The sequence below is a fragment of the Pempheris klunzingeri genome, chromosome 13 (assembly GCF_042242105.1).
Source record: "Pempheris klunzingeri isolate RE-2024b chromosome 13, fPemKlu1.hap1, whole genome shotgun sequence".
Classification (NCBI taxonomy): Eukaryota; Metazoa; Chordata; class Actinopteri; order Acropomatiformes; family Pempheridae; genus Pempheris; species Pempheris klunzingeri.
Genome location: NC_092024.1, coordinates 20,603,660 through 20,629,995, shown reverse-complemented (window position 1 = coordinate 20,629,995; position 26,336 = coordinate 20,603,660). Strand labels below are relative to the sequence as shown.

The 26,336-nt window shown below is 41.0% G+C and overlaps 1 protein-coding gene across 3 annotated transcripts in view; it reads right to left on the bottom strand.

Annotated features, from left to right (window-relative positions):
* Positions 1-26,336, bottom strand: part of smoc1 (SPARC related modular calcium binding 1) — a 45,978-nt gene that overhangs the window by 15,643 nt on the left and 3,999 nt on the right. For 2 of the 3 annotated variants that reach the window (XM_070842071.1, XM_070842070.1), the window contains exons 2-8: positions 13,812-13,977; positions 13,006-13,089; positions 10,842-10,954; positions 10,610-10,709; positions 7,949-7,996; positions 5,523-5,612; positions 5,051-5,131 (exon numbers count right to left, since the gene is read on the bottom strand). In XM_070842071.1, the coding sequence (XP_070698172.1) occupies positions 5,051-5,131; positions 5,523-5,612; positions 7,949-7,996; positions 10,610-10,709; positions 10,842-10,954; positions 13,006-13,089; positions 13,812-13,977 (682 nt within the window). The remainder of the gene's footprint in view (positions 1-5,050; positions 5,132-5,522; positions 5,613-7,948; positions 7,997-10,609; positions 10,710-10,841; positions 10,955-13,005; positions 13,090-13,811; positions 13,978-26,336) is intronic. The other variant, XM_070842072.1, reaches the window with a different exon arrangement.

The following is a 26,336-nucleotide window of genomic DNA, read 5'->3' as shown; positions in this document are numbered from 1 at the left end:
ATTTATTAGTAACATTCTGTCAACAGTAACAGTGAGAGTTTTGACCAGAGCTTATTTGGGTTACAAGGACTAAGCTTCAAAAATGTGCCTCCAGAAATTCGCTGTTGTCACAGATGCTGGCCACCACTGGACACAAACAAACCTCACCAAGCTGTATCAACTACTCTGAGACCAGTGACTGGTCCTGCTTCAAGCTGCTGGACTTAAATGTTCACATGAAGCGCTGCTACCATAAGACCTTCTTCACTGGGCCTTCCTCAGGTTGTGTGAGGAACTTTTTACTCACCGCGATCTGTCATATCTGTGTGTTCAACAACTGCCGCTCGGCCCTTGAGAGACATTCCTGCAACACCTTGTCCCACCACACTGTATTTACATTCACATCCATTTAGTTCATCGCTCACTCTTCAGCCAAGTACAACAGAGCTGCAGGCTGAATTCGTTACCATAGCGATGAAGTGGCCTTTTACCGCTCCTGATCCATCCTTTATTTTCCATTCAACTGCGCTATGTAGCATCAGGCTATAATAAGAGAGTCATGCTAACCATTTGGAGCCTTTTCGTTCTGCGGTATTTTCACATTGTGGAGCTGATTAGTCTCATGGTGGTTCCAGTGGTCTCAGATCAACACAGTTTCAGTAACCAAAGCGTAATTAGGACAATCACTGAATCACTGCCTGATTCAGGCAAGACAACTGTAAAGGAGCCGGTTAAAGTAGATGTGGGACTTCTCTTCTGCCCACTCACATAATCAATCAATGCAACTTTAAGAGTGAACACACTCCTCTACCAGTGTTAATGATTTTTAAGCTGCCTAATGTGGAGAAATGAAGCCTTCAGCTCATCTGATCATTTCAAATTCTCACCTCTTTTGGGACACTCCTACAGTAATCTTAAAACTGCATATGCCAGGCAAAAAGGACACACACACACACACACACACACACACACACACAAGATCCACAGCACACACAAGCATCAGGCAAGACAACTGTAATGCTGATTGATGTCATAGTTGATCTTAAATTAATCTCTCAAAATGTCAGATTTAACAACAACATAGATCCAGAGCTTCTTGAGGCAGAGAAACAGGACGAGATTGACTACATTTATTTCAGAAAATATCATATAAAAATGTTAAACTCAATGATCCTTTGTTGGTAATGTTAATACGGTGGTGACAGGTTCAATAGCAGATCTGAGGCCTGGCAGAGGAGGATGGGAGGTGTGTGTGAGGGCGGCTGCCAACAGAGAACTAAACGTGTCCCTACACCAAAGAACTTTCTCTCCTGCGAAGACTCATACTCAAGTGTTCTTAGCACTGTGCTGTGGCTCTTGTCCTCGCCAAGGCTCCTTCACATCCAAATTATTTAGCACTGTTTATTATACAGAGGTTATGCTGGCGCCAGGCGCTAGGATTCCCAAAAGAAAATTGTTTTTATACATATAAATGGAAAAGGGCTGGACGCTTGCAATGTAATCCCCTCAGTTTTGTGTGCAGTTGCAATTCAATCCACGACTTCTTTGCCAGCCTTGCATTTCAGCTCTATTTATTTTTTATTTTTGTTTCTTTTTCAATTTCACTTCTCTTCCCTTGGCAGGAACTGAATGATGAGAAACTCAAACCCTCAGAAAACAAATATTGTCCTGAAAAAAAAAAAAGAAAACCCACACAAGTTGATGTCAGGAACTGTTGTAACAATTTGCTCGTTGTTGTGGTGATTTTCTTCAGGGCAAACTGATAATGGACAAAAGATGACTGTCTTCGATGAGTACAGGCTTGCCCCGATTTATGCTTTTCGCTGAGGCCATCGTCCTCAGAGCCAAGTGAAGCTATTTTTAAATCGTATCTTTTTCTTATGTCTCAGTTGTGCTTCTTTTATCACACATTCAGTCTTTCGGTCCCTTCCTCACACCTCTCTAGTGCCTTTGTCTCTCCTTCCTTCACTTTCCTTTCTCTGCTTCTCTATCCTAATACTGTACGTCCCTCTCTGAACCCACCCCCACCTCACCCAGCGCACTCTCTCCTCTTCGCTTCACTCCAATGGCTTTCAGCTGTGGGGTAATCACTGCAACATTGTCTCTAGCAAGCCTTCTCTGCAGTTAAAATAGCAGAAATGTTAGTAATAGGGGAACTCTGTGAGCAGGTATGTAGGTGCATGTGTGTGTTTATGACCCGAGGTGCAGTACGACCAGAGATGATGGAGAGGTTACTCATTAAATAGATATGTGATTTTCAACACATCTTTTGTTAAGATGCTATGCGTCACTGTCGTTGCTTATTGTGCTGAAAAACTAAAACACAAGTTTGTGCTGCCTTAAACTAGACATGCAAATGGGATTAAAGGAAACAAAATCCCATTTAAACTGTACATTTTCCTATGAAAGCATGCTCTAAGTTGACTTAATCGCATTATATCCCTTCAACATTTTGTTTTTCCTTTTGTTTGCCTTGCCACAACAGAACAGCGGTTAGCGAGTTCTTGGTTCTCCACACACTGTAATAAATGAGCTGCATGACAGAGCGTTTCCCCCTCCTTACAACACTGGAACAACGGCATGTCAGTCTGGCAACAAAGCATCTTTCTGAAAAATGGGCTTTGCATTGCTTTGCCTAAGAAAACACGTTTCACTAACACAATCCCTGCATCACTCTAAATCATAATTATGGGGTATCCAGAGTCAGAAAGCCAGTAAGTGAATAATGTAGTTTATGTGCGCACAGGAGGGCTGCTCTCTGAGCACTCAGGTTTTCCAGCGTGTAGGGAGAGAAAGACAGAAAGGCTCTGATTTTAAGGAGTTTAAATATTAACGACGTGTTGCACTGAATCCTCTGTACTTTGCAAACAGTTTTAGCAGGGCGGAGAGAAGGAAAACAAGCTGTGAGTAATAATCTCAGGCCATCTCTATAGTTATCTGCTCGCAGTCTTAGACTCTCTGGATTTGGGCCTAAAACACCGGCATCTATCAGGGGACTGAAGCAAACTGCCTGCCCAATAACACATGACACACATAAGCTCACACACCTGTGATGGAAGAAGTATTCACATCCTTTGCTTAAGTTTAAGTAAATTCTAAGTAACGCTTTTTTTTTGATGAACTCATTTTGTCTATAAAATGGCAAACAAAAGGTGCTTGTTTTATCTGACCAACAGTCCAAAACCTAAAGAGATTCATGTGATGTATTACAAAGAAAAGCAACAAATCCAGACATGCTTTTGATTGAAAAATGACCAAAAAAATGAAAAAACTTGATCAATTGTCAAAGTGGTTGCCAATTAAAGGTGTCGATCGACTAATCGGTTAATCTACTAATTAGTTTGGCTGTAATTAAATGTACTTGATACTGAGATGTTTAAGCACTGGCTGTGAAGAAGAGTTTGGTCACATGACTGTTTTCGAATAAGGTGAGGATGGAAAGAGAGACAATAGGGAGAGAGTGCAGGAACAATGATAATATCAGTGATGTTTTGAATTGATCTTATGTGAAGTACTGCAGAGAAAAAAGTAGAAAAGTCCCAAGTGCAAGAACACAGTTCTACTTAAATAAAGCAATTGAGTAGATGTACTTTGTTACTTCCCAACTCTGATAATCTGATCACATACACAAAGAAACATTTTCATCATTCACTTACACACTCATAAATACGCACACACAGTCACAGGCATAGAATCTAGACACATCCTCCAACACACACACACACACACACACAGCGTTCAATCATATACAGATGCAGACACACACATCGCTCTTGTCTCTAACGTGATGACATCTCCCCCTCAGTCGGCCTTGTCGCTTGTACTTTGAGGACACCGGATGCTAATTGGAAGCAGGAAGCTGGTGTTTCCACAGAAGTTTCAAAGAGCTGCCACAGTGAATGTCTCATAAAACACAATCCTCAATGCTGCCCTGACCACAGTTTCCCAGCCACATCGCCATCAATCAAAATACTAAGAAACCCTATATTACAATCAACTGTTTGTGTGTTCTATCGTGTGGGAGAGCATCCCAATATCATATGCAGACAAGGTGGACAAATGTTCAGTCAAAATATTCATGTACGCAGATGGAGAGGGACACAAACACAAAGTTTGGCTGATGTCTGTGTAAAAGCTGACAATACCAACATTTAATCCCTGTTTATCTAATTTAATCATAACTTTTTGATGCTTGGGAACCAAAAGTTGATTAAAGATCAGCTTAAATTAATTTGCTAAGGGTTTTCAGAAAATCTAAATTCATTAACCTCAACTATGGGACATTAAAACTGACATTACTTACTTAAGCCAAGCATAACTGAGCAATGACGTGAATAAATGAAAAGATCCAAATGAAAAAAAATAAATGCGCATTTTGCAAGCAATTTAATAAAAGACAAACATGAATCCCATTTATCAGCTAACCAATATGCCCATCCAACCTGAGCACACACATACACAGCCATACACTCAACCCCCACATACACTCACTGACTTGCTGCAGAAGCGTGAAACCCGTCCAGCTGCCCAGAGGGTAGTGAACATGTCGAGACGTAATTGAAAAGGAGACAGAGAAAGCTAAACAAATTACACCAAAGGAAAGAAACCAAGAAACATAATCCCGGCAGTGCGGGGCTGTCTTCAAACTGGAAATGTTTTACATTTAAACTAGTGGCTTTGAAAGCGGTTACACCAGAGGTACGGTGACACCGTCAGAGTTCACTTTATTTAGGGTTTGAGCTACTTCTCTGCTGTAGTTTTCGTACTCTTCTTTAGATCAATATCTGGCTAATAATTGTATCCTGAAAGCAGTTGGAGTCGAGGGTTGTGCAGAGAGCAGAGGTGGGTTTATCAGTGATATGCTTAAGGACATGATCCCTCACCAGCTCCCACATAAGATCTGACACTTGTGTTTGATATAGTTCTGTGTTGGCAATCTGTGGGATCTGTGTGCACTATCCCGTACTGATTAGGAATTCAAAACATTTTTTGAACAAAGTTTTCCTTGCTATTTACTAGCATATGATGGAAGAATATGTGCATTAAGTTCTCTGGGTTTCTTTGTTCTCACCTTGCCTCCTGGAAGTGGAGCTATTCTGCTTATTCTCTTTATTAACCAGCTGTTTTATCCACAGCGTTGGAGCAGTTATCTCTGCAATGACAGAAGGAGAGAGAGAACAGATCATATGTTTAGATGATCTCCACAGAATTTACCACAGCTAAGCTTGTATTTAACCTTGTCATCCGTGCCGTATCCACCAATAGCTGCATATTTCAAACACTCGCACTGCCAGGCTTTGCCCACAAAATTAAAATTGCATCCAAGATCCCAGTGCTTCCAAAAATATCAAATATGGTATTTTTGACAGCTGGAGTTTTCCACTTGATACAATGGTGCATTCCTATGAAATGCTGTCTCGTGTTTGAATATTAAAATTTTGACAGTGGAGAAATCTTGTGAGCCAAATTTTAACCAAAGGTGGTTTGTATGAAAACATGCTGTGCACCTTAACTATGTTACAGGGTAGTAAGAGGAGACTTACCGTCACCCTCAGGGGGGACGTGAGTCTCCATGGTGGGTGTGGGCTTGGAGCCATCATCTGGGTTTAGAGTGAGAAAGAAACGGAAAGAGACTACCATTATTGAGGTTAATACAATCTACTCTCCAGAACTGTTGAATGGTTGGGATTTGCACATGGCCCGGCCAAGACAGATAGAAAAACAGACAGAGAGACAGACTGAATAACAGAAAAACAGAGACCACCCACATGTGGCTCTACATCTCTCACATACACATCAATAAATCACCTCCTCACACTGACACGCTCACATCAACGTGACCAAGCTGCACATTCAGCACACTCTCTCACAATCATACCGGCAACCACATACGCATACATACACTCGCGTGAGGAGACCACCTCCCCAATCGGGACCCGCATGAGTGCAGTGCAGGTGTAGTTTGTGTTGAAAGGCCCACATACAACTTATCCAAACAGAGCGAATGAAGGAGTGCGAACTTCATCTTTCTTGACTGTCAAAATAAGACGACGATGTTGGTTCGGTCACTTGGTCGCCCGGTTGGTCCGCCCCCAACACTGGTCCAGTGCAAGATCTCAACAAGTCGCTCGACTGCAGTGATAGTGATGGTCCCCTGAGGATACTTTCTCCTGAGGATACTGGTCTGATCATTATTGTAGCTTCACTGTGGCATCAAAAATTGACCTTGCTGAAATTTGTCATGAATGTTTATGATCTTTAAATAGTGAATTATAATGTTTTTGGTTGTCCCACAACAAGAATTCTCGCTGTACCTTTGGCTTTACATTTAGCTACATGTAAAGCACATGACACACTAACCACATAATGTGTAAGCAGTATTATTTCTAAAGATCACTATATTCATGATTATGACTCTAGACTTGACTCTTTCTTGCATCCTCAGTTAAATGCTTTATGCCATAGGGGGAAAAACGTTTGAATTTGATCGTTAAGGATTTCAAATTACTCTCATAACTCTTCTCATTTTGGCAATCACAGCTTGTTTACAAGTTTTTTATAAAGAGATGTTTGGTGGTCTGAATCTTTGAGTCAAACAAGTGGTAGATAAAAAAATGATGTGGTTGCAAACCATAATAAACAGCATATTCTCACTGTCCTAACATCTTTTCACAGCTATAATTCTGTGTGATTGTGACCGTAACAATGACAAATAGAAAATCTCCATAAAAGCAGAATTTAAATACATTACTTGTACTCTTGGCTACATTGATGATAGATATTATTTGTGTAAGACACAAACATTTCTAGTGTTTGGCATTCACACAATTCATACTTAGTATCAGAGTTGATTTTAGCTATCGGATAAAATCTAAAAATATTTCCTGTCAGATTTGGGAAAAATTCTTCAATCACCACATTTTACATTGTAGCACAGGCTAATGAAAATATTTTGATTGGCTGATAGTTGTAATTGATCTTACACAATGCTGTGAATTCTGCTACCTAAAATACTCACCCATGTGCAGTTTTGTAGCATCTGGAACACTCCTTCGGAAATAATTCAGTCAAAAGCAAACCACAGTGAACGGGAGTCTTTCTACAAACACTAGAGTGAGTTCTTAAATCAGATGGCTTGTCAGCAGATTTAAACACTTGAGGTCAAACTGACCTGATCTGGTCAAACTGTAAATAAAATAGAATAGTTACAAGGTTGGTGTCAGACAAGTGCAGAACTGGGTCAAACACTAGTAAGAAGGATGCACCAGTGTTTGTTTCCAACCTCCTGCAGATATTCTGCAGTATTCTGTTTAATCCCCATGTAAATCCCACTGATGATGCATGCTGTGCACGGTGCAGCAAATTCTGTAACTTAGAGTATTTGTCAAATACTGTTTGATCCAGGTCTGGACTGTGAGCTGCAAACTAAAGGGGTAAAAAACAATTAATGTAAGTTATGACAGCAAACCCTGTCCTTGACAGTCACTGTTACCCCCACCCCCCCATGTCCTCTCACATCAGCTCTCTACTGTATATAAAACCCTCTGGGCTGGGAAACTACTGAAGTTCTTCTTAAAACTGAGAATCTCTTAGAGGCCATCCATCTTTTCTCTGGTGTCCATCATTCAGCATACAGTGCTGATGTATTTACTGAAGGAATACCTGAGGGTTAGTTATACTGCATTGTCTGTGTGTGAGGTTTTTGAAGAGTTCAGCATCATGTTAACTTGCCAACTAGATTTAAGATATATTCTATAAAAACATTTTCATCTAAATCTTCTTAGATTTACAAGTGAAACAGGAGTCATGTTGCCTCTCTGCTCTGCATAAATATGGACCTTGCGCAGATCAGAAGGAACAAAATTTAGGTCAGAAGACATTTCGAACTTGTGCTCTCTTTCTGTCTCTTTCATACAAATAGAAACAGTCACACACATGCACACACAACCTACAACAGATCTCAACTCACCTTTTCTACCAGAGTTCGGTGGCCCGGGTGGTTTATCGGTTACTGACCCTGTCAAGAAAAAAAAAAGCATTACATGTACAAAGCAAAGACGAGACAGCAGCAGCAACTTCTTTGGAACATTTAATGAATTTGATTCCAAAATTCTGTTTATCCATTTGAGAAAAAAAATTACCACCTTAGAGCTTGAGTAACTTAATAACTATTTCATGATTCAGAAGTAAATTGACTTGTTCCACCATAACACAGAACACAGGCCAACAGAAAAACATCGCTCCCACTGATTACCCAACCCTCTGACGTCTTGACTCTGGAGCAAGACGCAGAGGTTTATCAACATTTGATGAACACATTCTGTTAGTACTTGATTGCAGGCACACATTGAGACATTAGACTTGTTGTATTGCCTTAACGTTGACTAATACAAACCTGAGCGGTCTGCACCACCTGTGGAAACTTATTATCAAAAAAATTAAGTTGTACATTTCCAAATATCATTCTCATTTGGTGCATGCAGGCAGCTGGTTTCATGCGTGGATGCATGGAAAAATAGTGAAATTAGAGAGTGCAACCAATTACAATAGAAGGCCAAAGGGGAGAAAGTCTGAGTGAAGGCGACTGGAAGGAAATTTACTACCTGACAATCCACTTGTCCCAGCATGAGTTCCCATAAATTCACGGAAGTTTCCTGCAAATGTATGTGAGATGATTGATTTGGGTCATAGTGTACAGGGGCGTCCGAGCATGTCAGTAAAGGTTATTTTGTTGTCAGCTGACAGGGAAGGGAACGTAAGGGAAGGAGAGTTGGGCATGTGCGACTGTAGCGGCTCGATACAGTATCAGGTTTATTGTGCCCAGATTCTGGTCCCAGTGGCATTCATACCTTTGCAAGAAACAATGAAGATATTGGATCTTATGCAGGACAGAAAGGAGACAAGTAGAGATTGTGCTGTGCTATAAGCTATATTTTAAGTTTATTTAAACTTGGACAACTGGAAATATTAGTCTGAGTGCTGGTAGAGTGCAGGTAAAGTCACTGTTGTAGATCTCACAGCCCACCAGATCTCAAGAAGTCATTCATTTCTGCATGAGATATGAGTTTTTTGGAGCAGATTAATAATAATAATACTAAAACTAATCATTTTCTTTACTGATTAATTCATTGATTAATTATTTTTCTGCTTAATCAGTTATTTGTTTTGTCTGATTAATGTCAAAAAGCAGTGACAAACTGCCAGTGCAGCTTCACAGAACCAACAGTGACATTGCTTAATGGGTCTGAGCAGTCGTCCAAACTCCAAAACATATTCAATTTACTCTCAAATATGTCAAAGAAAAGGAAAAAGGGAATGAAGAAGTCCGGATGTTTCATAAATGGGAAAAGCAGTGTGGTTTTCTAGTATGAATGGATCTGTAACAATGCTACATTTGTGAACTTTATTGATTCTATTCAAAAGATCGAAACGCAGCAGGTGCCAAGAGAAACCATACAGATTAGTGGCACAAGTGGGAAATACAGATAAAAGAGAAGGTACTGAAGATTGAGGCAGAGAGAGAGAGATAAAGAAATTCAGAGAGGAAAAGGCAGAGAGCGGGAAGCCTCTGGCGGTCTGCTGAGCAGCTTCAGAGGGGCATGCAACCACTCTCACCACACTCTACACACAAAATTTGCACCATATGCTCTAGTGGCTGTGCAATCCAATTCTGGCAAAGGCCTGTGTGTATTATCTTCTGAGGGAAAATGATGGTGATTATCATAAAGTGTTCCCATCCAGGATGAGTGTGCAGAGGCCCTCTCTCTCTCTCTCTCACTCTCTCTCTCTCTCTCTCTCTCACTCTCTCTCTCACTCTCTCTCTCTCTCTCTCTCTCTCTCTCTCCTCCGGCCTGCTGAGAGCAGTTATATGGGGGGGGGGGGGGGGGGGGGGGGGGGGGGGGGGGGCTGAGAGGCCCCTGGATGTACGGCCATTAGCCATTAGCCTTCTCGTTGACCTTGCACCTGCTATATGCCACATGACATGTAATACACATGTGCCCACAGTATGGCAAGACAGACCCTCTTTAACTGTAACCCAGCGGCTGTGTTCGCTCTTTATCCTTCATCAGCACAATCAGGCTTCCTCCAAGTCATTCAGCGCAGATGTAGGGTCAGTTCACTAATAATTTACTCAATTTAAGTTCTAGCTTAACTGAACTGTCAAGTATAATAATATAATGTATCCATTCACAATCTTTTCTTTTGATAAGGAGCTGAATAAAAACTAGTTAGTTTTGAATTCTGAAAAAAATTCAATTCCTAAAGTGACCAAAGGTTAATAGGCCCAAACCTCAGTGACTTGGCCTCCAATCACTTTTGGCTCCAAAATCCTACAAATGCAGCCACCACTGATATTCTTAAATGCTTCTTGAATGGTGCTTCTCCACCATAATGAACAATTATCTAGAAATACCTTACCCTTCTACCAGAGTTTTAGTCCTCCAACCTGTTTAACGTTACTCTGAAGTACAGCTGCTCTGGTTGCACCAATAAAGCAGGACAGATGGCAGCTGTGTTGGCAGCAGAGTCCTAAACATTGGCAACCTTGTTCAGGACAAACATTTTAAGATTCCCTTGAAAAACTGAACATTTTTGTCCACAGGTTGCCAGGCTGGTTTCCCCCCAGTACCTGAACACACCGGGGTCCTGTTGTGCACAGAGGAGCCACTCACTGGCTTGCCGTCACTGGTGACACACCAGCAGTAACCTGTCAGAGTATGGCACTGGACCTGCAGAGGCAAAAAAGTAAATCACAACAAAACAGTACAATAGCTTTGTAATATGCATGATTGTGTTTGTGTATTTGAGTGAATACAGCAGATTTCCGTCAGGGAAGAATCTGTGTGGGAAGCGAGACAGACCTGTGCAAACGTCCCATCCTCGTTGCATTCTGGGATGAACATGGACTCTTGAGGTCTCCTGGCCTGTTCCAAAGCCTGGTACCTCTCAACACGGCACTTGGACTGACTGGCATCTGTAACAGATTGACAGGACAGCCTGCTCTCATGCTCTGCGAACAAACCTCCAGAACTACTGTTGTTTTTTTGACTGAGGACTCATGTTCTTTGTCAACAACACCTTGTTCACGCCTCGGAGCTGGCCAGTACAACTACAGTTTACTACTGTTGGAGCCAGTGCCTTGCTCAAGAGCACCTGTTTCATAGCTGTACAGGCAGAGGATCATTACTTATTCACTTTTTGCACTGTTTCCACTGTTTTTCCAAGGTTTAGGCTCACGATTCTCCTTCCAAACTTGTTTCTTGCACCACAGATTCATCAAGCCCAGACAAGACCTTTTTATTACACTAAAAATGCTCAGACAACACATTCCTTGACACTGACCATTACCAGTGCCAGAGGTAGACTATGAGCACCACTTTGTTAGTGCTGTTGTGTGCGTCATGTACTCTACACTGATATTTTCAAATGTCAGTGGAAACTGAGCCTGTGTTCCTGCAGCTCCGATGAGCCAGATCTGCTCCCAGGGGACAGATATGGAAGTGGCTGAAAGGTCAGAGAATGAAGCCGGCTCCACACCAGCTGGTCACTAGTTCATAATCCCATAAGCGACTACTGTTTGTGTTGCGCTCGCAGCTCCTGTGGAGTCGAGCTTCATGTTCATCTGTTCGTGTATACACATTTACACCAGGGAGCTGACCAGTGTGCCCACAGTCCTTGACTCTTGGCACACTGACTCCTTGGATAAATAAGTTTTTAAAAAAGTCGTCTCTGGACCTGAGAGGAGACAGACATGTTGTCTCCACCAGAGAAAAAGACAGACGGAGCCAGAACAGGGTGATGATGTCAGTGAGAAGGACATACATGGTTACATGAATAAACGTGGACCTGGACTGAGTATATTTAGTCTTACTGTAGGCTCATTAAACATTGTAGTGCTTGTGTCCGAAGGAGAACAAGCAAAAGAGTCCAGTGTCCTAATGAAGACCAATGAAGTCTTGTCTTGTTTGTTTTTCTATTTTATTCATGTCGTAAGGCAAGCCAATGAGATACAGCTGCAGAAATTCCTATCCGCCATTTGAATAATTGATGCTTAAAGTTTTATCTGCTAAACACAAAGAACTTAACCTGACAGAAAAAAGACAAAATTCTATCATCTGCATTTCAGAGACTTTGAGTAATGAGCTGGTTCACGGTGCTGTGGTTCCACCCATCTTGTTTATTCACTGCTACAGTTCTGCCTGTTGTAATTGCCTGTTTGCTGTTGTTTGTGGTATTTGTTTGTACCTGTTGGCAATTTCTACATCTTGTAGTCAAATGTATCTGTTGTGTTTAATCTGAATCTCACGCACACCTCGGTAAGCTTTCGTCAGGCTTTGCCATTGTAAACAGAGATTGGTTCATGAGCTGCCTGCTGAAATAAAGCAGTTTTATTACAACAAAACGGGCCTGCCGCATCTGCAAAGACTGTGTGAGCTTTGCCCAGCTTTCCTTTCCTTGGCACACTGCTGATATTATGAAACAAAACCACATATTACCATACAGAGGGAACAAAATTCACTCCAAAAATGGGTTTGGTTGGGAGTGTTGTTTTCCTAATGGACAGTGGGGCTGAAAAAAAGGGGGGGAAAGCCAAGTTCCAACCTTGACTCTAGACCTATCAATCTCTGCTGTTGTTGAGCAGTTGGCATCCGGAGACTGAGGAAGTGTGTGATCCTGGTCTGTAAAAACTTACACGCCTACAGAGAGGCGGAAAATGAAAGACATCTTCTCATTCAGTTCCACTTTTCCCAAACTGTCTGGTGTTCACTTCATTTTAGGTCCAAGCTGCAAACACACTCTTTCAGCCTCAAGTAAATCAGTGTATTTGTTTTGCTTTCCATGTTTACAATATATATATATATATATATATATATATGTCTCCTGGGAAAGATTAGCACTAAATTATAGTGCTGAATTTTAATTTTGGCAACACGGAACAATCTACCATTTTGGCTTATCTCCTCATGATCACTCCCTGTTTGTTGGACTGTTGATCAAAATAAAAGGTGGGTTGGTGCTCCTTACCTTTGAGCTCCAGATCTCTCCCCTCAGAAGTGGAAGTTGGTGCCGGAGCCACCGGCAGCTGGTCGATTTTCACCCAGTTTTTACCTGAATGAAAAAGTCGAATGAAGCTCTGAGCAGTCATGTCATGTTTAGAGGGGCATACTCTGGGCCATTAACTCCATATTGTCTGTATTCGTAACTATCACTGCTAAAGCTGTGTCAGATATCAGAAATCACAAGAAGGACAGCACTTTACTGGAAGGTTTATCATGCACAGACATTTCAGTCTAACATCCTCAGCATGCAAACTGTAACTGTGGCATCTCTCGGTAGCAAATAAGTGTGCAGGACATTTAATTTGCAGGATTTGCTGAAAACACATATCCCTGTCTGATTGTTTTATCCAATTGATTGTCCAGAAAATGTATTGCATCATAATGATAACGTAATCTGAAATTACAGATACCATAATAGAGTACTTTATCCATATTGCTGGCCCTATGTAGATGCATCTTTTCTATTCGTCTCTGTATGTTATTTAAAGACTAATTCTTTTATCTCTTAAAGTTGTATTACTGTCAAGAAGTCATGCAGTTGTAAGCACAGTTTGTGGAAAACCCATATTGGTGCATTCAGGGAATCTTCCAGATGCAGCTGCTTGTGTTGAAATGTGCAAACATGCATGTCATGAAAATGCTGATGTGAACACAGTTTCTTGAATTGAAAAAGTTGTAGGTTTCCGTGAATGAGATTACTCATTGCAAAAAGGTTTCAAGTGTCTCCAAGAAGATTTTCACAGCATACATAGAACCAGAGTTCATTCTCACCCCGACACCTGCCACGGTGTGCGAGTGTCAGTGTTTTATCTTTGCAGCGTGCCCTCTGCAGCTCACAGCCGGTCTCGTAGCTCCGCCCGTCCGAGCCGCACACCGGCTTCCCCTGCGTCCGTGAGCAGATGACTCCGCAGTGACTGTCTCTGTCTCCGATCAGCCACTGCAACGAGAAATACAGCAACATGCCGGCATAACAATGGTGCAATACATGAGGAATTTAAGTCATAGTTAAAGGTTTCAGTAACACGACAGATACATTTTAGGATTATTTAACTTGTCTCATTCCATGAAAATTCGGTTTGTTCTTTCTCTCTGGCTCCTTGTTCTTTCTTTCTAGTTTCACTGTGTTTGAACAAAGGCTGCTTTCAGCTGAATCTGAGATTATGCCAAACTAACATACAAATTGGACTCGTGGGTCACTTGCCCATTTTGCTCAAAACATTTCTACTTTCCCCAAACACTTGTCGGCCGCTGGCTTTCTTTGTTTAGGCTACCGTAACGAGGGTGCGAGCAGCTCTGCACTGAAGCTCGACCTAGAGGCTAATTTATTTAATTGATCTTTGGCTGAAGATAGGTTGAACCTTGATTAAGTTTCAAAGGAGCCAAACCACATTTAGAGCAATGGGAATCCCTCTCCACAGATCTTTACTCGTGATCTATTAGTGAGTCGATTCTACTCCACTGTTGGACGGCGGCCTTCTCTCTGACAGCAGTAATGGTTCTTGGCTTTGCCGCTGCCTCAAATATATTTAAGGTCTAAAGGATTTCAAGGGAGCGCAAACTGCCAGAAAGATGGAGTTGTGGGTAAGAGAGGAGAGAGAGTAGGTGTGCAATGAGCAGCACCAGAATCCTCCGCTGTGAAAAGTGTCCCATCAGCGTGTCTGAGCCAACTCCTGTCGAAAATGTTTCAGCTATTTGAAAAAACACAAGATCTTATCTCTGATGAAACGTGCCTGCTTAAACACCTGTTTCATAAAAGACAAAAAAAAAGAAAATCTAACTTTTTTCAAGTAGGAAACATTGCATGTGAAAACCTTACTCAAATGGGTTTTTCATCCAAGGTCTCTCAAGCAATTACCAGAATGCCCACTGGAGCTCTGAATCTGACACAGGAGATCTCATTAAGGGCAGGTACAGAGGCAAGAAGGTGGTGGAAAATGAGACGCAGCCAGAAACAAAAGGCACAGTTTCCATCCTCTACTTGCCAAATCCTATCAGACGATCTGTGGCGGTTTTTAAAATGATCCATGGCAGAAATGCATGTGTGGAACTTGCATGTACACAAGCACAATTTCTCTCGCTGTCATTTTCCCTCTCCTTCCTCGCCCCAATGCCCGACTCAAAAAAACTTTTATTTTGAACAACATCAAAAATGTTGCTTGGAGACAGGTTTTCTCCGAAACATATAAAGAGCAATCAGAGAGACCTGAAGAAAGTGTAGATGGTAACAAAGCCAAGCCACTGATGTCATGAGTGAGCTGGTGTACAACTGGATCTCATATACAAATGAATCACCAGGAGTTTTCATCTAACATGCAACAGATTAACTGCGTGGCATCTCTTTTTTTTTCCCTCTCTGAATGCAGAACTGCACATTCATCTGTGCCCTTCAGTTTGCACTGCTGCCATCATTATTATTATTACTATTACAAAGAAGTCAGACTGATTCAGAAACCATCACAGTCATCCTGTTTGAATTCTTTTCCTCTCCATCCATTCTGCCCTATAAAAACATACTTGAAATATCCACCACTGGCACTATTTTCCTGGGCAAACTGACTTTCATAGATCAGTTATAGATCAGACACTTGTGATAATCACCTTTAATCTTCTCTTTACTGAAACAGTTAAGTTTAATGTGAACACCATCTGAAAATGATTGTCTTTAGGACATGCTAATGAGTGTGTTGTACAAAGAACTAATAAGCTAAGTCAGGCTAAGAGTCTTATAGACACGTTACCAACGTCAGCATGTAACATGCTCTCAATGACAGTGCAGGCATAATGTTTGCAATGTTCACCATTCTAGTTTAGCATGTTAGCATGCTAACATTTGCTATAATTAACACTAAAGTACAGCTGAGTGTGAAGGGAATACCATTAGTACCGCAGGTATTTGGCACTGGGCAAATTCAATATTTGACCTGCTGGTGTTGCTGGATGAAAAGTGAGGACAGCAACATTAGAATTAATTTTGAGGGTGACGTGGATGTCTGTAAAAAATTTCATGTCAATTCATCGAATTACTTTTGAGATATTTCAGTCTAAACCACAATAGTTGACTGACCAACACTCCCTAGAGCCATGTCGCTAGTGTGGTTTAAAAATGTTGAATACTCGCTCACCCACAGTGGCAGCACACTCTTGCTATTTGAATTTTATATTCTTTGTCATATTCTGGCTAATATCTCTCTCTCTCTGATGACCTGGAAACAATACAGGAGTTTAAATTTGTTAAAGCACAAATTGCAAATCCAAAATGTGGTGAAGAAAATGAGACGCAGGTCAGAAAATAATCTATTTATGTTACTTTGTGGGTTTTTTTACTTAACGACACTAGAGACTATGTGCCAGCGCTGACAGTTATGACAGTTATGAACATTTTTTAGATCCCAGCAATTTGATGAGAGTTGAGTCCAAAATTCCAAAAGTGAAAAATCTGCCAACTGGTGAGCTAATATCACAAGTGTCCAACACAAATTAACTGGTTTCATGACTCTGTTTGATCATTCCCTTCATATTAGTGAGGAGAACTGCCTTTTCTGGCTCGTCTTGTCCTCATTGGAAAATATTTCACCCCACAGGCAAGATATTTCATCTATGAATGGTAAATAAGATTTTTACAAATAAAAAAACCTTAAGTAGAGGGGAATTATCATGGTAATTATCAGGCTGTCACAGCTGTCAGCATTGGCAGATACTCTGTTATCTGTAGAGAGCAAAGAAAGAGATTAGACTTTTCCTGAAATAGAAAAAGATGCTGGAGCTTCAGTATCTGCCAGATAAAATCAGGAGGTGTGGTAACAGGGTGGTCCAGAGTTTAAGAAAGTGTCCTCAAAGTGGAGGGTCACAGGTTTTATTCCCAAATAAAACGGTGTTAAAATATTGAAGTCCTGAGTACAGAGAGACTCTTTTGGCTGCTTTAACTCCTCCAGGGAAATGCTGACATTTTCCTTCAACTGATAGAAAAACTGCTTGTATAACAAGGTGGAAGGCAGATTAAACAAAAGGGGAATAATACTCCAGAGGATACAGAGGGACACAAATCCAGCTCTTCTCGACGTAAGAATACGTCCAGAACGAGCCAGACAGTTTAATGTGATTCCAGCCTTGGCAGTGAAAATCTCTTGTCAGGCAGCTCAGAGTACAACTAAATCATGATGTGTGTCTCTTTATGAGAAAGCGCAGACAGGGAGGAAAACATAGCACATCATTTCGTTTGCAGCTTGCGTGTCCTCCTCTTGGCTTCGGTGAAGGACAGGGATAGCTCAGTCGTCGGAAAAAAGCGTGTATCTGCATTGTGTCTGTTTTGTCCCGGACAGAATAAAGACACATATGGTTATTTTCTTATTTATTTTATTATGCAGGTAGTGTATAGAACCACCTTTTTAACTTTCTGTTTAACTATGTGTCCTGCACAGCAGAAGTGGTTAAGAGTGGACTAGGCTGAGCCAATGGATGGAAAGCAGTTTGTCTATGAGATGAGCTGTTAAATCCTTAAATCAGTATCCAAAGCAAGCTATTCTTAAAAAAAAAAGTAATTTAGGTCTATCCGGCCACTCCTCCAGGTTAAGAGCCACAGAGTCTGGCCTCTGCCCACGGACTGACCCATCCTCCCCATCCCTGACTCACAGCCTTAATGGTTGCTGTAAGCCCCTTTACCTCCGCTGTCATAATAAAGCATTAAATCACAGATTTTGAGACGGCATTGTCCGGTAAGTGGAAATAAACACTCCTACCAAGTCTCCCACATGTGGTCATTTCTTAGTCATACTGTCCCACCCACGGATTCATCTCCCATAAAGGTGAAACGAGAGACTCCAGCAAAGCAAAAGAAGTTTCTCAATTTATGGTTGGATGCTCTTTTATTTGAGTCGAAGATTACAAAACTTTAAAGTGGATCAAATACTAACAGGAACATTTGGACTCCTTGTTCAGCTTTTAAGGTGTACGTGTGGAGCACTACTTTGTGTTCTGTGTGTAACAACACAGAACTGAACACTTGACCCAATAATAATGACGCAAATAAGAGGAATTAAGTGTCTTTTCATTGATGCCGCTCTCATATCTGCCCATTTCATATGAAGCCAGCAGCCGGTTAGCTTAGCCTAGCGTAAAGACTGGAAATCAAGGGGAAACAGCTAGCCTGGCTCTGTCTGAAGAACAGCTAGCAGTTCCCTAAATCTGAAATTGCTTGTGCATAACCATACTTACTAAAGAACTGTTTCAGATTAAAACAAGCAAGGCAAAAACATCTACATTAATGGAGAAAGAGAAATCAAGCCCCCTGGAGAGGATATCGAATAGCAGACAGTATACTAAACCCTATCTAATCTAATCTGCTGGCTCAGACTCTCTGCACTGTATCCCAGCCACCTCTCAGGTCTGATCGAGTCTCACAACAGTTTCTACGGGACCGCTGCTTTACATGAGGTCCTCACTACAATAAATGAGCACATGGTTCAGATTTGACTACTGCCAAAATAAAAAAAGTTCACTCACTCCAGCAGTGAATGACGCTGAGCCTGGATCACGTGGTCTGTGAAGAGCAACTCTCTTAAGTAGCAGGGACAACCAGTTGATTGAGGTTTGTCTTTTAGCACCAGACAAAGTAGTTTACAGGCAATCAGCAAAGCATTTGACAAACTTCTTACACTTTTCTGTGGTTTGCAGTTTACCAAACACTGTCTGGATAATCCTGATGTGGTAAACCCCACCCATCTGGCAACTGAAGGAGCAGGCAAACGCGAAGAGTTATTTTCAGTTACTGTCTGACCCAGGTCTGTTTGACAGCAATCAGCTGCTACAGTATTAGCCAGGATGACAGGACCTGGCATTATCTCCTGAGGGAAAACAGCCCCTCCTGTTAGGCCAGTAATGGCTGGGGTTGAGACCCGCCCGACGTCCCATAATCAAAACCAAACAAACACGTCTAAATTAAACAGACTAACGTGTAACAGGAGCTATTGCTGGATCTGCTGAGGAACACGCGCTGCTCAAAATAACATTAATTACCTAAACCTGTGGGGAGATGCTCGCTCATACTCCCTTGCTGCAGATCATTATGCAGAGTTTTACATTGTAGTGCAACAGGCAGCAGATCAAAGATTTGCAAAGAGGCCAAAGAGCCAAATAACATGATGGAATATTGAATGCACCCCTGAGGGAATAATTTATCTCAGTTTAATAACCGCTCAGAGGCCCTTTCTTTAATTTCCAAATAGGAGAACAAGGAGAAATATATATTTGTTATCTTTAATGGACGGAGACACAGCTTAGATATAAATCCCCCAACACGGTGAGGACATGGTATCCTCTTCCGCCTGATGGCCCACCAAAGACATGAAGTCAATGATGAGCTCAAGGTAAAACACCAGGGGAGTTACACGATGGTTTGGTACTGATATCTTGACCGGGAAACAATGAGCGGTGAGATCTCACATTTAACAAGCGAAATTCCCCTTACACACACAAACACACACATCTCAGCCAGAAGCACACAGAGCCCTGAGCTCTCTCTGCACCACTCATAAAATCAGTGAAATGCAACCCCCATTGTGCAACCATTACAGCATTAGCAAATGGTCTTTTTTTATCGTCACTGGCAGGGAATCTGTTCCAGCCCGAGTCACAGCGGTGGAACAAGACAAAAGAACACAATTAGAAAATAATCATTTTTATATATGCGCGCTTAAAGGTCTGACGAGGGAAAAAGCCGGCTCTGTGAAACACAACAAGGGTAGTACATAAACAAAATCTCTGGATTACGTCTCCTTTAGTAAATGCAGTTATGTTGAACTTTCCTGTGTAGGGTAGAGCTCAATTCTTTGGACAGATTTTGGGTATAAAAACAAATATACAACCCAATATAAATCCTGAATTGACACACCAGAGTTGTGGTGACAGCATGAAGCATTAAACCAAGTCCTGTTTCTGCCACCAGCATTAGATTTATTTAGCTTTTTTCTCCAAAACACAGTATGTGTCTTAAAAGCTCTGCTGTAACATTGTGAGACTCACAATGGACAGTTTTTGAAAAAAAAGAACCAGAGATATCTTTGTTTTTATTCCTCCTTGTCAAAACCTTTTGCCTACATCACCCACAATGCCTCTCAACCGCTGACAGTTCGGTGGGTGATTCAGGTGTTATGCTAGAATTGGCTAAAGTGAAAGATGAGGAACAGGCTACAGAGGTCTGTTAAGTTCACTTCGTTCTAACTCAGATTTTTTTCATTTTCAAACTTAGTTGTCAGTCTTCAGCCCAATCTGACAAATAACGTCACTTGAGGCAACTTATCCAACTTCACACATCTCCCAAAGCCAAAAAGAAATCCTCTTTGAAGGATCACAGTGGTGACTCATATTTTAACCAACTAACCAAATCATATACACTTTACATCTAAGCCAACAATTGTGCAAAACAAATTTGTATTTAATTACAAATTTGTATCTGTTTTCTATCGTTTTGGCCGTTTAGTGGTTTTGATTCATTTTTGTAGCTGTTTGGTTCACGGTTGTGTGTTTTTGTCACCATGGCGTAATGTGGACAACAACAACACACTTAAACAGGTTTCAAGAGTCTGCTAATAGATGTTCATATTGAATGGAAATAAATGGCTGGAACAGTAGAAAAGTATGTCAAAGGTTCTTTGACATACAACATCATAGTGTGCAAGTTCACTGTGATGCATCACACAGCTCAGACAAGGTTCAAGAGTCCACATTGATTCTCCATTTTGATACAAATGGAAAGAACTGGAGACATCTGGGTGTTTGTTATAGTAAGAAAAAAAATGTAGCCGCAAATCAAATATCCTGTTTTGGATAATGTTGAGCAAATATGCAAAAAAGTCTACATGATTTGTGAGGAGCTAAAACTTGCAAACCCACTGGTGTGGTCCTTTTGATTTATCATTTAATAATGTTCATAAGTATCGCTGTGGTAGCAGTTGTGGCTAACAATGAGCCGCGGTGTGTTTGTGTGTTTCTTTCTGTTATGCAGAAGGTTGTATAATAAGTCAGCTGTCAGCTGTTTATGAGCTGCAAAGAGATATAAGGTTTCTAACCTGCAGAAGGCCTTCCAGTAAACTAGATGTGATGAGGCTGATGTTTCGTTTGGAAATCACCGGCTGTATAGCTGTCACTGTTAAAACTCAAAATTATAGCATACCAGTCCACACCCATTAGAGTTACTTAATACTCCTGGTCAGTTCTAAAACCTTTCTGCCAGAGTTTTCATAACCAAATAACCGTAACTGAACCATCTTAATTACTTAATTACTTTGGCAAAGACATTTCTTGATTTGGCATTGTTTTCCAGATCAGATTTAATCTGTGCTTCCTTTTTAATTATTAGAGATTATTTTTCAGGAACTTTTTTTTTAGAGTTGTCTGTGCTGTAGCCGTGGTCATACGGCTGTTATGTGGCTTGTAAAAACTGTCTTAAGGAGTTAACACTGATGTTGGCAGGCTTGGAGAAACACTTCCAAAGTGTTAATATTCATGCGCTAAAAAAATATTGTGGGCTGTGTGGTCTATATGAGACTGGAGGCAGTACAATACAAATACAGGCTGCGATATGTTCTGGAGCTGTTCTTTTTCTCATGATTTTAATTCCATTTAGTCCAAATCCCACTGCAATGACAACTCTCACTGCTTTGTTCTAACAAGGGTCGACTAAAGCTCTTAGCCTGACAGGACATCACAAGGGATGGTTAAATCAGATCCTGTCTAGTGGGAAAAAAAACGTCTGTTCTATTTAACTAACAGGAACATGCACCTTGACATGAATGACATCACTGCTTTTAAGGAAAAGGCTTTCGCATGCACAGATGGAGATTCATTACAAGCCGGGCTACATCAGCGTGTGTGTGTGAGACCGAGAGAGCGAGCTCTGTGTGCCAGGCAGCTCCACGCTAACATGTGATGGGCTCATTATCCCCTCTGGGCACAACAACAACAAACAATGCAACAACACCCACACATACATAAATACATATATGGCCATCTAATGCATCCGTGTGTCATTAATCACCAGGCGTTTTGGCATTTCCTCACTATCCAACAAGTGAATTATTCAAATAGAGGGGAATAAAAGTGAGCCAACCACAGAGCCAACGAAAGCTGTCCACCAAAGTCAGGGCTAATTGTGTACCGTTGTGTGCTTTTAACAGGCCGAGGTAATCACTTTTGTCCGATAATTTAGTTTTCAGGAAATCTATAAAGCAAATGCCATCCTTCATGCTGTTTCAATTAACACACTTAACCGTGTTATAAAAAAAAGTGGAAAAAATAAAAAGGAATGTTTGAAAAGCTGCACCCTTCCTCTGCTCCCCCGTACACCTTTTAAATTTCTAATTGGGTTTTGTCTTGAAAAAGAAACCTGTAATTTAACATTTTCAAAGTAACCCTTTACAGCCCTTAAAACACAGTTCTAACATGTTGTGAACTGGCAAGCGCTAAAGGAGCTGGACAACTTTCACACAGGAGGTGCAAAGTGTGTGTGCCACTCGCAGCAGGAGGGTGGGGATTGGGCTTAAAGCATTAAAGTGTAGTCCTCTACACCACCGTTTCTTTTAATGTGACCTCTTCATTTAATTAAGTCATGTTTTGGTGGGTAAATATATGGTAAAGTAGTTTTTAAAGTGGAGCGGAGAGCAAGAACACTCATGTTCAAAGAACAACCTTTTGTTTTCTTTCACCTCTCCCACTTGGCTCAATCTACAAAGAAATGTAGCACTGCAAAGATCTGAGCTTCCCCTTCAAAACCTTAAGTTTCTGCCTGCCTGTAACTTAACTGAAGCATCAAGCCGTATGTTGTTGACTCTGCTAATTGAAACATAAACTCTGACAGTTATCCACATGCGTAAAGGCAGCACCTGGCTTTTTACAGTTCATGTAAAGTGTTAAAGTTATGATCTTAATTTGTACCATTATTTTTAAGCTCAAATTAACATGTTTGGCAGCGGAAAAAAGCAGTAAACACAGCACTGACAAATTATGAACTTATAAGTTGATGCGAATGTGTTTGCAAGTAGTTGCTTATTTCCACGTCCAGCAGACACAGAATGTGTTAATATTTACTTGGAGTCTTGTTTCTGTACAAGCAGATGTAATTCCAACGGTCACTTTCTTTTAGCTCAGTTTATGGTCTCCACCAACATTTTAGGAAATAATCCGGCTCTTTAGCTGCTAAATTCTCCACCATACTGCTGAATTGGTAGTGGCTACCTGCTGCACCTGGAAACAACGCTAATGAGAGCAGTGAGACCGAACCAAAACAGCAAAATAAAACCAAAACATTGAGCTGAAAGACACTAAAACGCTGTATAAAGCTAAAGGCAACTGCAGAGTGCGGTGATGGCTTCATCACTACGAGCAACTTCTTCCACATTACACATGGTCATTTGATTCATTGCTCATATAGAAATTAGCAGCAGCAGTATTATTCTTTATTATTATGGTTACAAACTCCAGTAGATTTAGTACATCTGATAAAGAGCTGAAGAAAAACAATAGCTCACCATGCTGAAATCACATTTCCTCTTTAGATGATGGTCAGGAAATTAAATACAAGATTAATGAGAAGGATGACTTCCTTATGTTTCTTTTGAAGTGGTGTAAAGAAATCAGAATGAAAGTGTGAGTAGGAGGGAGAGGGAGGTGTTCTTCCTTTTCGGAAATGGCTCTAAATCTGATTAACAACATTCCTTGTTTGTCACTAATGCTACATCCTGGCTACAGAACAGTCAGCTGTGTCTGCTTTCCCAGCAAGTGTGTGTATGTGTGTGTGTCCATCACACATTTCAATAGATTCCACGCCGCCGTTACATACTGAGGCTGAGACCACACACTTGCTGATATCAAAGGAAATTATTAAATATGTGGCAGAGCAGGGGCTAATCTGCTGAGCTAGTTTGATAGGAAAGAGGAAGTGCTTCTGCCGTCCTGATAATCTGAAGGATTACAGAGACCCATAACTCTTTCAACAGGCAGTATTCCTCTCAAACAAGAGCCAGTACACGTCACTAACACACTGAATTTACATCGAGTTCCCATAGTGGAGTACACAATTACGTAAATGCAAAAGCACCCTATAAACCACAACAATCAGGAGGATCTGTGGACGAACAGAAAGGCTGAGTGAGGTAGTGATGGTCCGTGCGTGGAAGCTTACTGGCCTGAAATCACAGAGCTGGACTGCATTTCATTACACTGATTACAAAACCCCGAAATTGAGCATGAAATGTGTCTGCTGATTGTGCAGTTATCGGAGGGAACCGACATATGTAAGCAATTCGATTGGTCGCTGGTAGTCACCCTTAAAGCCATCTGTCAGAGTCCTGTGAAATACAAGTGGAGCCTAGGTGTCTAGTCAGGTCAGGCCTTGGCTGATGAGTCAGACATTTTCTGGAATTCAAGTGGTTGTTTTTGGGCTTTAAAGTTGTCATTTAATTTCTTAGCATGCCATGTTTCTCCAATCTTGTCTCATTTACTCTAATTTGCATTCAGTATTCTGTTTTTCTTTAATTTAATTTGTCACTGTGTGATTGTACGGTGTTGGGGCAAAATGTGAGGCTAACAAGTCTCAAGCTGTGTTTTTCACAAAGACCATGAGTGTCTGCATGGTTTACATCCAGAAGCTGTCAAGACATTTCAACCCTGAGCTACAAACGTCAACCTCATGATGATGTTGGAGGCTGTACTGAAATCAGTGTCGATTCATGTTCAATATGTAGAGATATTTTACTGGATAAGTGAAAACTCTGACCTGCTGGTGGCACTGGATGAAAAGTCAGAGGATCACTAAAGTCATTAAAGTTCATTTCATGGAGATTATTTTCTGTGAAAAAGCATCTGTCCAACAGACATTTCACTATGGACCCATAACGGGGGCACTAGATGAAGAGTCAGGAGATCAACAAAGTCTGTTGACATCACCCTCTGGGGACCATGAATGTCTGCATGTAATTTTATAAAAGTCCATCCAATAGTAGAGGTATTCATTCTGGACCAAAGTGCTGGACTGACCGACACTGTCTCAATGCCACACTGCTAGATACAGCACATGACGGGAACATTTTTGCCCTTTTAGTGACTGAACTATGGGATGATAATGTTGATGTGTCTTACAAACCAACACTGATAACACTTAATAAATTGACCAACACCTTGATTAATCTTTCTAAATATTGATGCTTTGATAAACACCAAACCTTTCCTTTAACACATCACACAAATTTGTACTTAATAATGCAAGATATTAAATATCAGTTCATTTACACAATTTGCTGTGTACGTTTCTAATCCAACAAGATTTAATTTGAATGTTTAGGTGATCACCTGACTTTTCTCCATGTACCGGCCAAAATTTCAACTTCTAAATAAGAAACGTCAAAATATATCTGTGAGATTGTCATGAAATTCTGCCATATTTGAAATTAATTTCCTCTTGAACTACCCGCCAACTTTATACTTAATTTACTTGAAAATGAGTGTCAAATAACCTCAGAGGAATAAAATTCGAGTGTAGTAATATCACGGCTTTTTTCCTGGCACCACCATGACACCATCATTTCCACGTGCACATATTGTGTAACATAATAGGCTGGTGGTGGAGCACATCCATGATCCCCAGAGGAAGAATCCTTTTGAGTTAGCAGTTTTCATCATCTGTCAATGGCACTATTCTGAGCAAGAACAGCATCATGCATATGTATGTTGTTGTATCAGTATTCATAATCACCCCACCATGCAACAAAAGAACCCAAAACCACAAGCTTCATCACCAATCACTGTTTTTTGGGGATTTTTCCTTCAAGTGCCTAATCAGAAACTGCTGCTGAACCAAAAGTAAGGACAAAGTTAATCTGAAAGGTTTGTATTTCATGACTTCTCCTCACAGAAGACAATGATGCCAAACTATGACCTTATCACTTCGCCAAGAATGTTTTTCCCCATAAAGACTAAATGGAGAAATGTGCACTGAACATCTGCATGATTATGGTCAACAGCTCTTCTTCTATGCATCCCAGTGGTTTGATGGTTAAGGGTTTAAACTTCTCACTCTGTCCTCCTCTATCTCCCTCTTCCCATTCATATCAGTGCCTACAAAGCACTTTGTAATACAGGGAAACCATTATCCTAAGCACATGTGTCTAAGATGTGCTGCTTCCACTTACAGTAAGTGCATATTTGCCAAAATATTGTACTCAACTTCTTTTGGAAAGGCATTGATTACAGAGAAGCCTACATGCTTTGCTGTCATGATAAGATCAAGAGAGCATCCATCAAACTGTT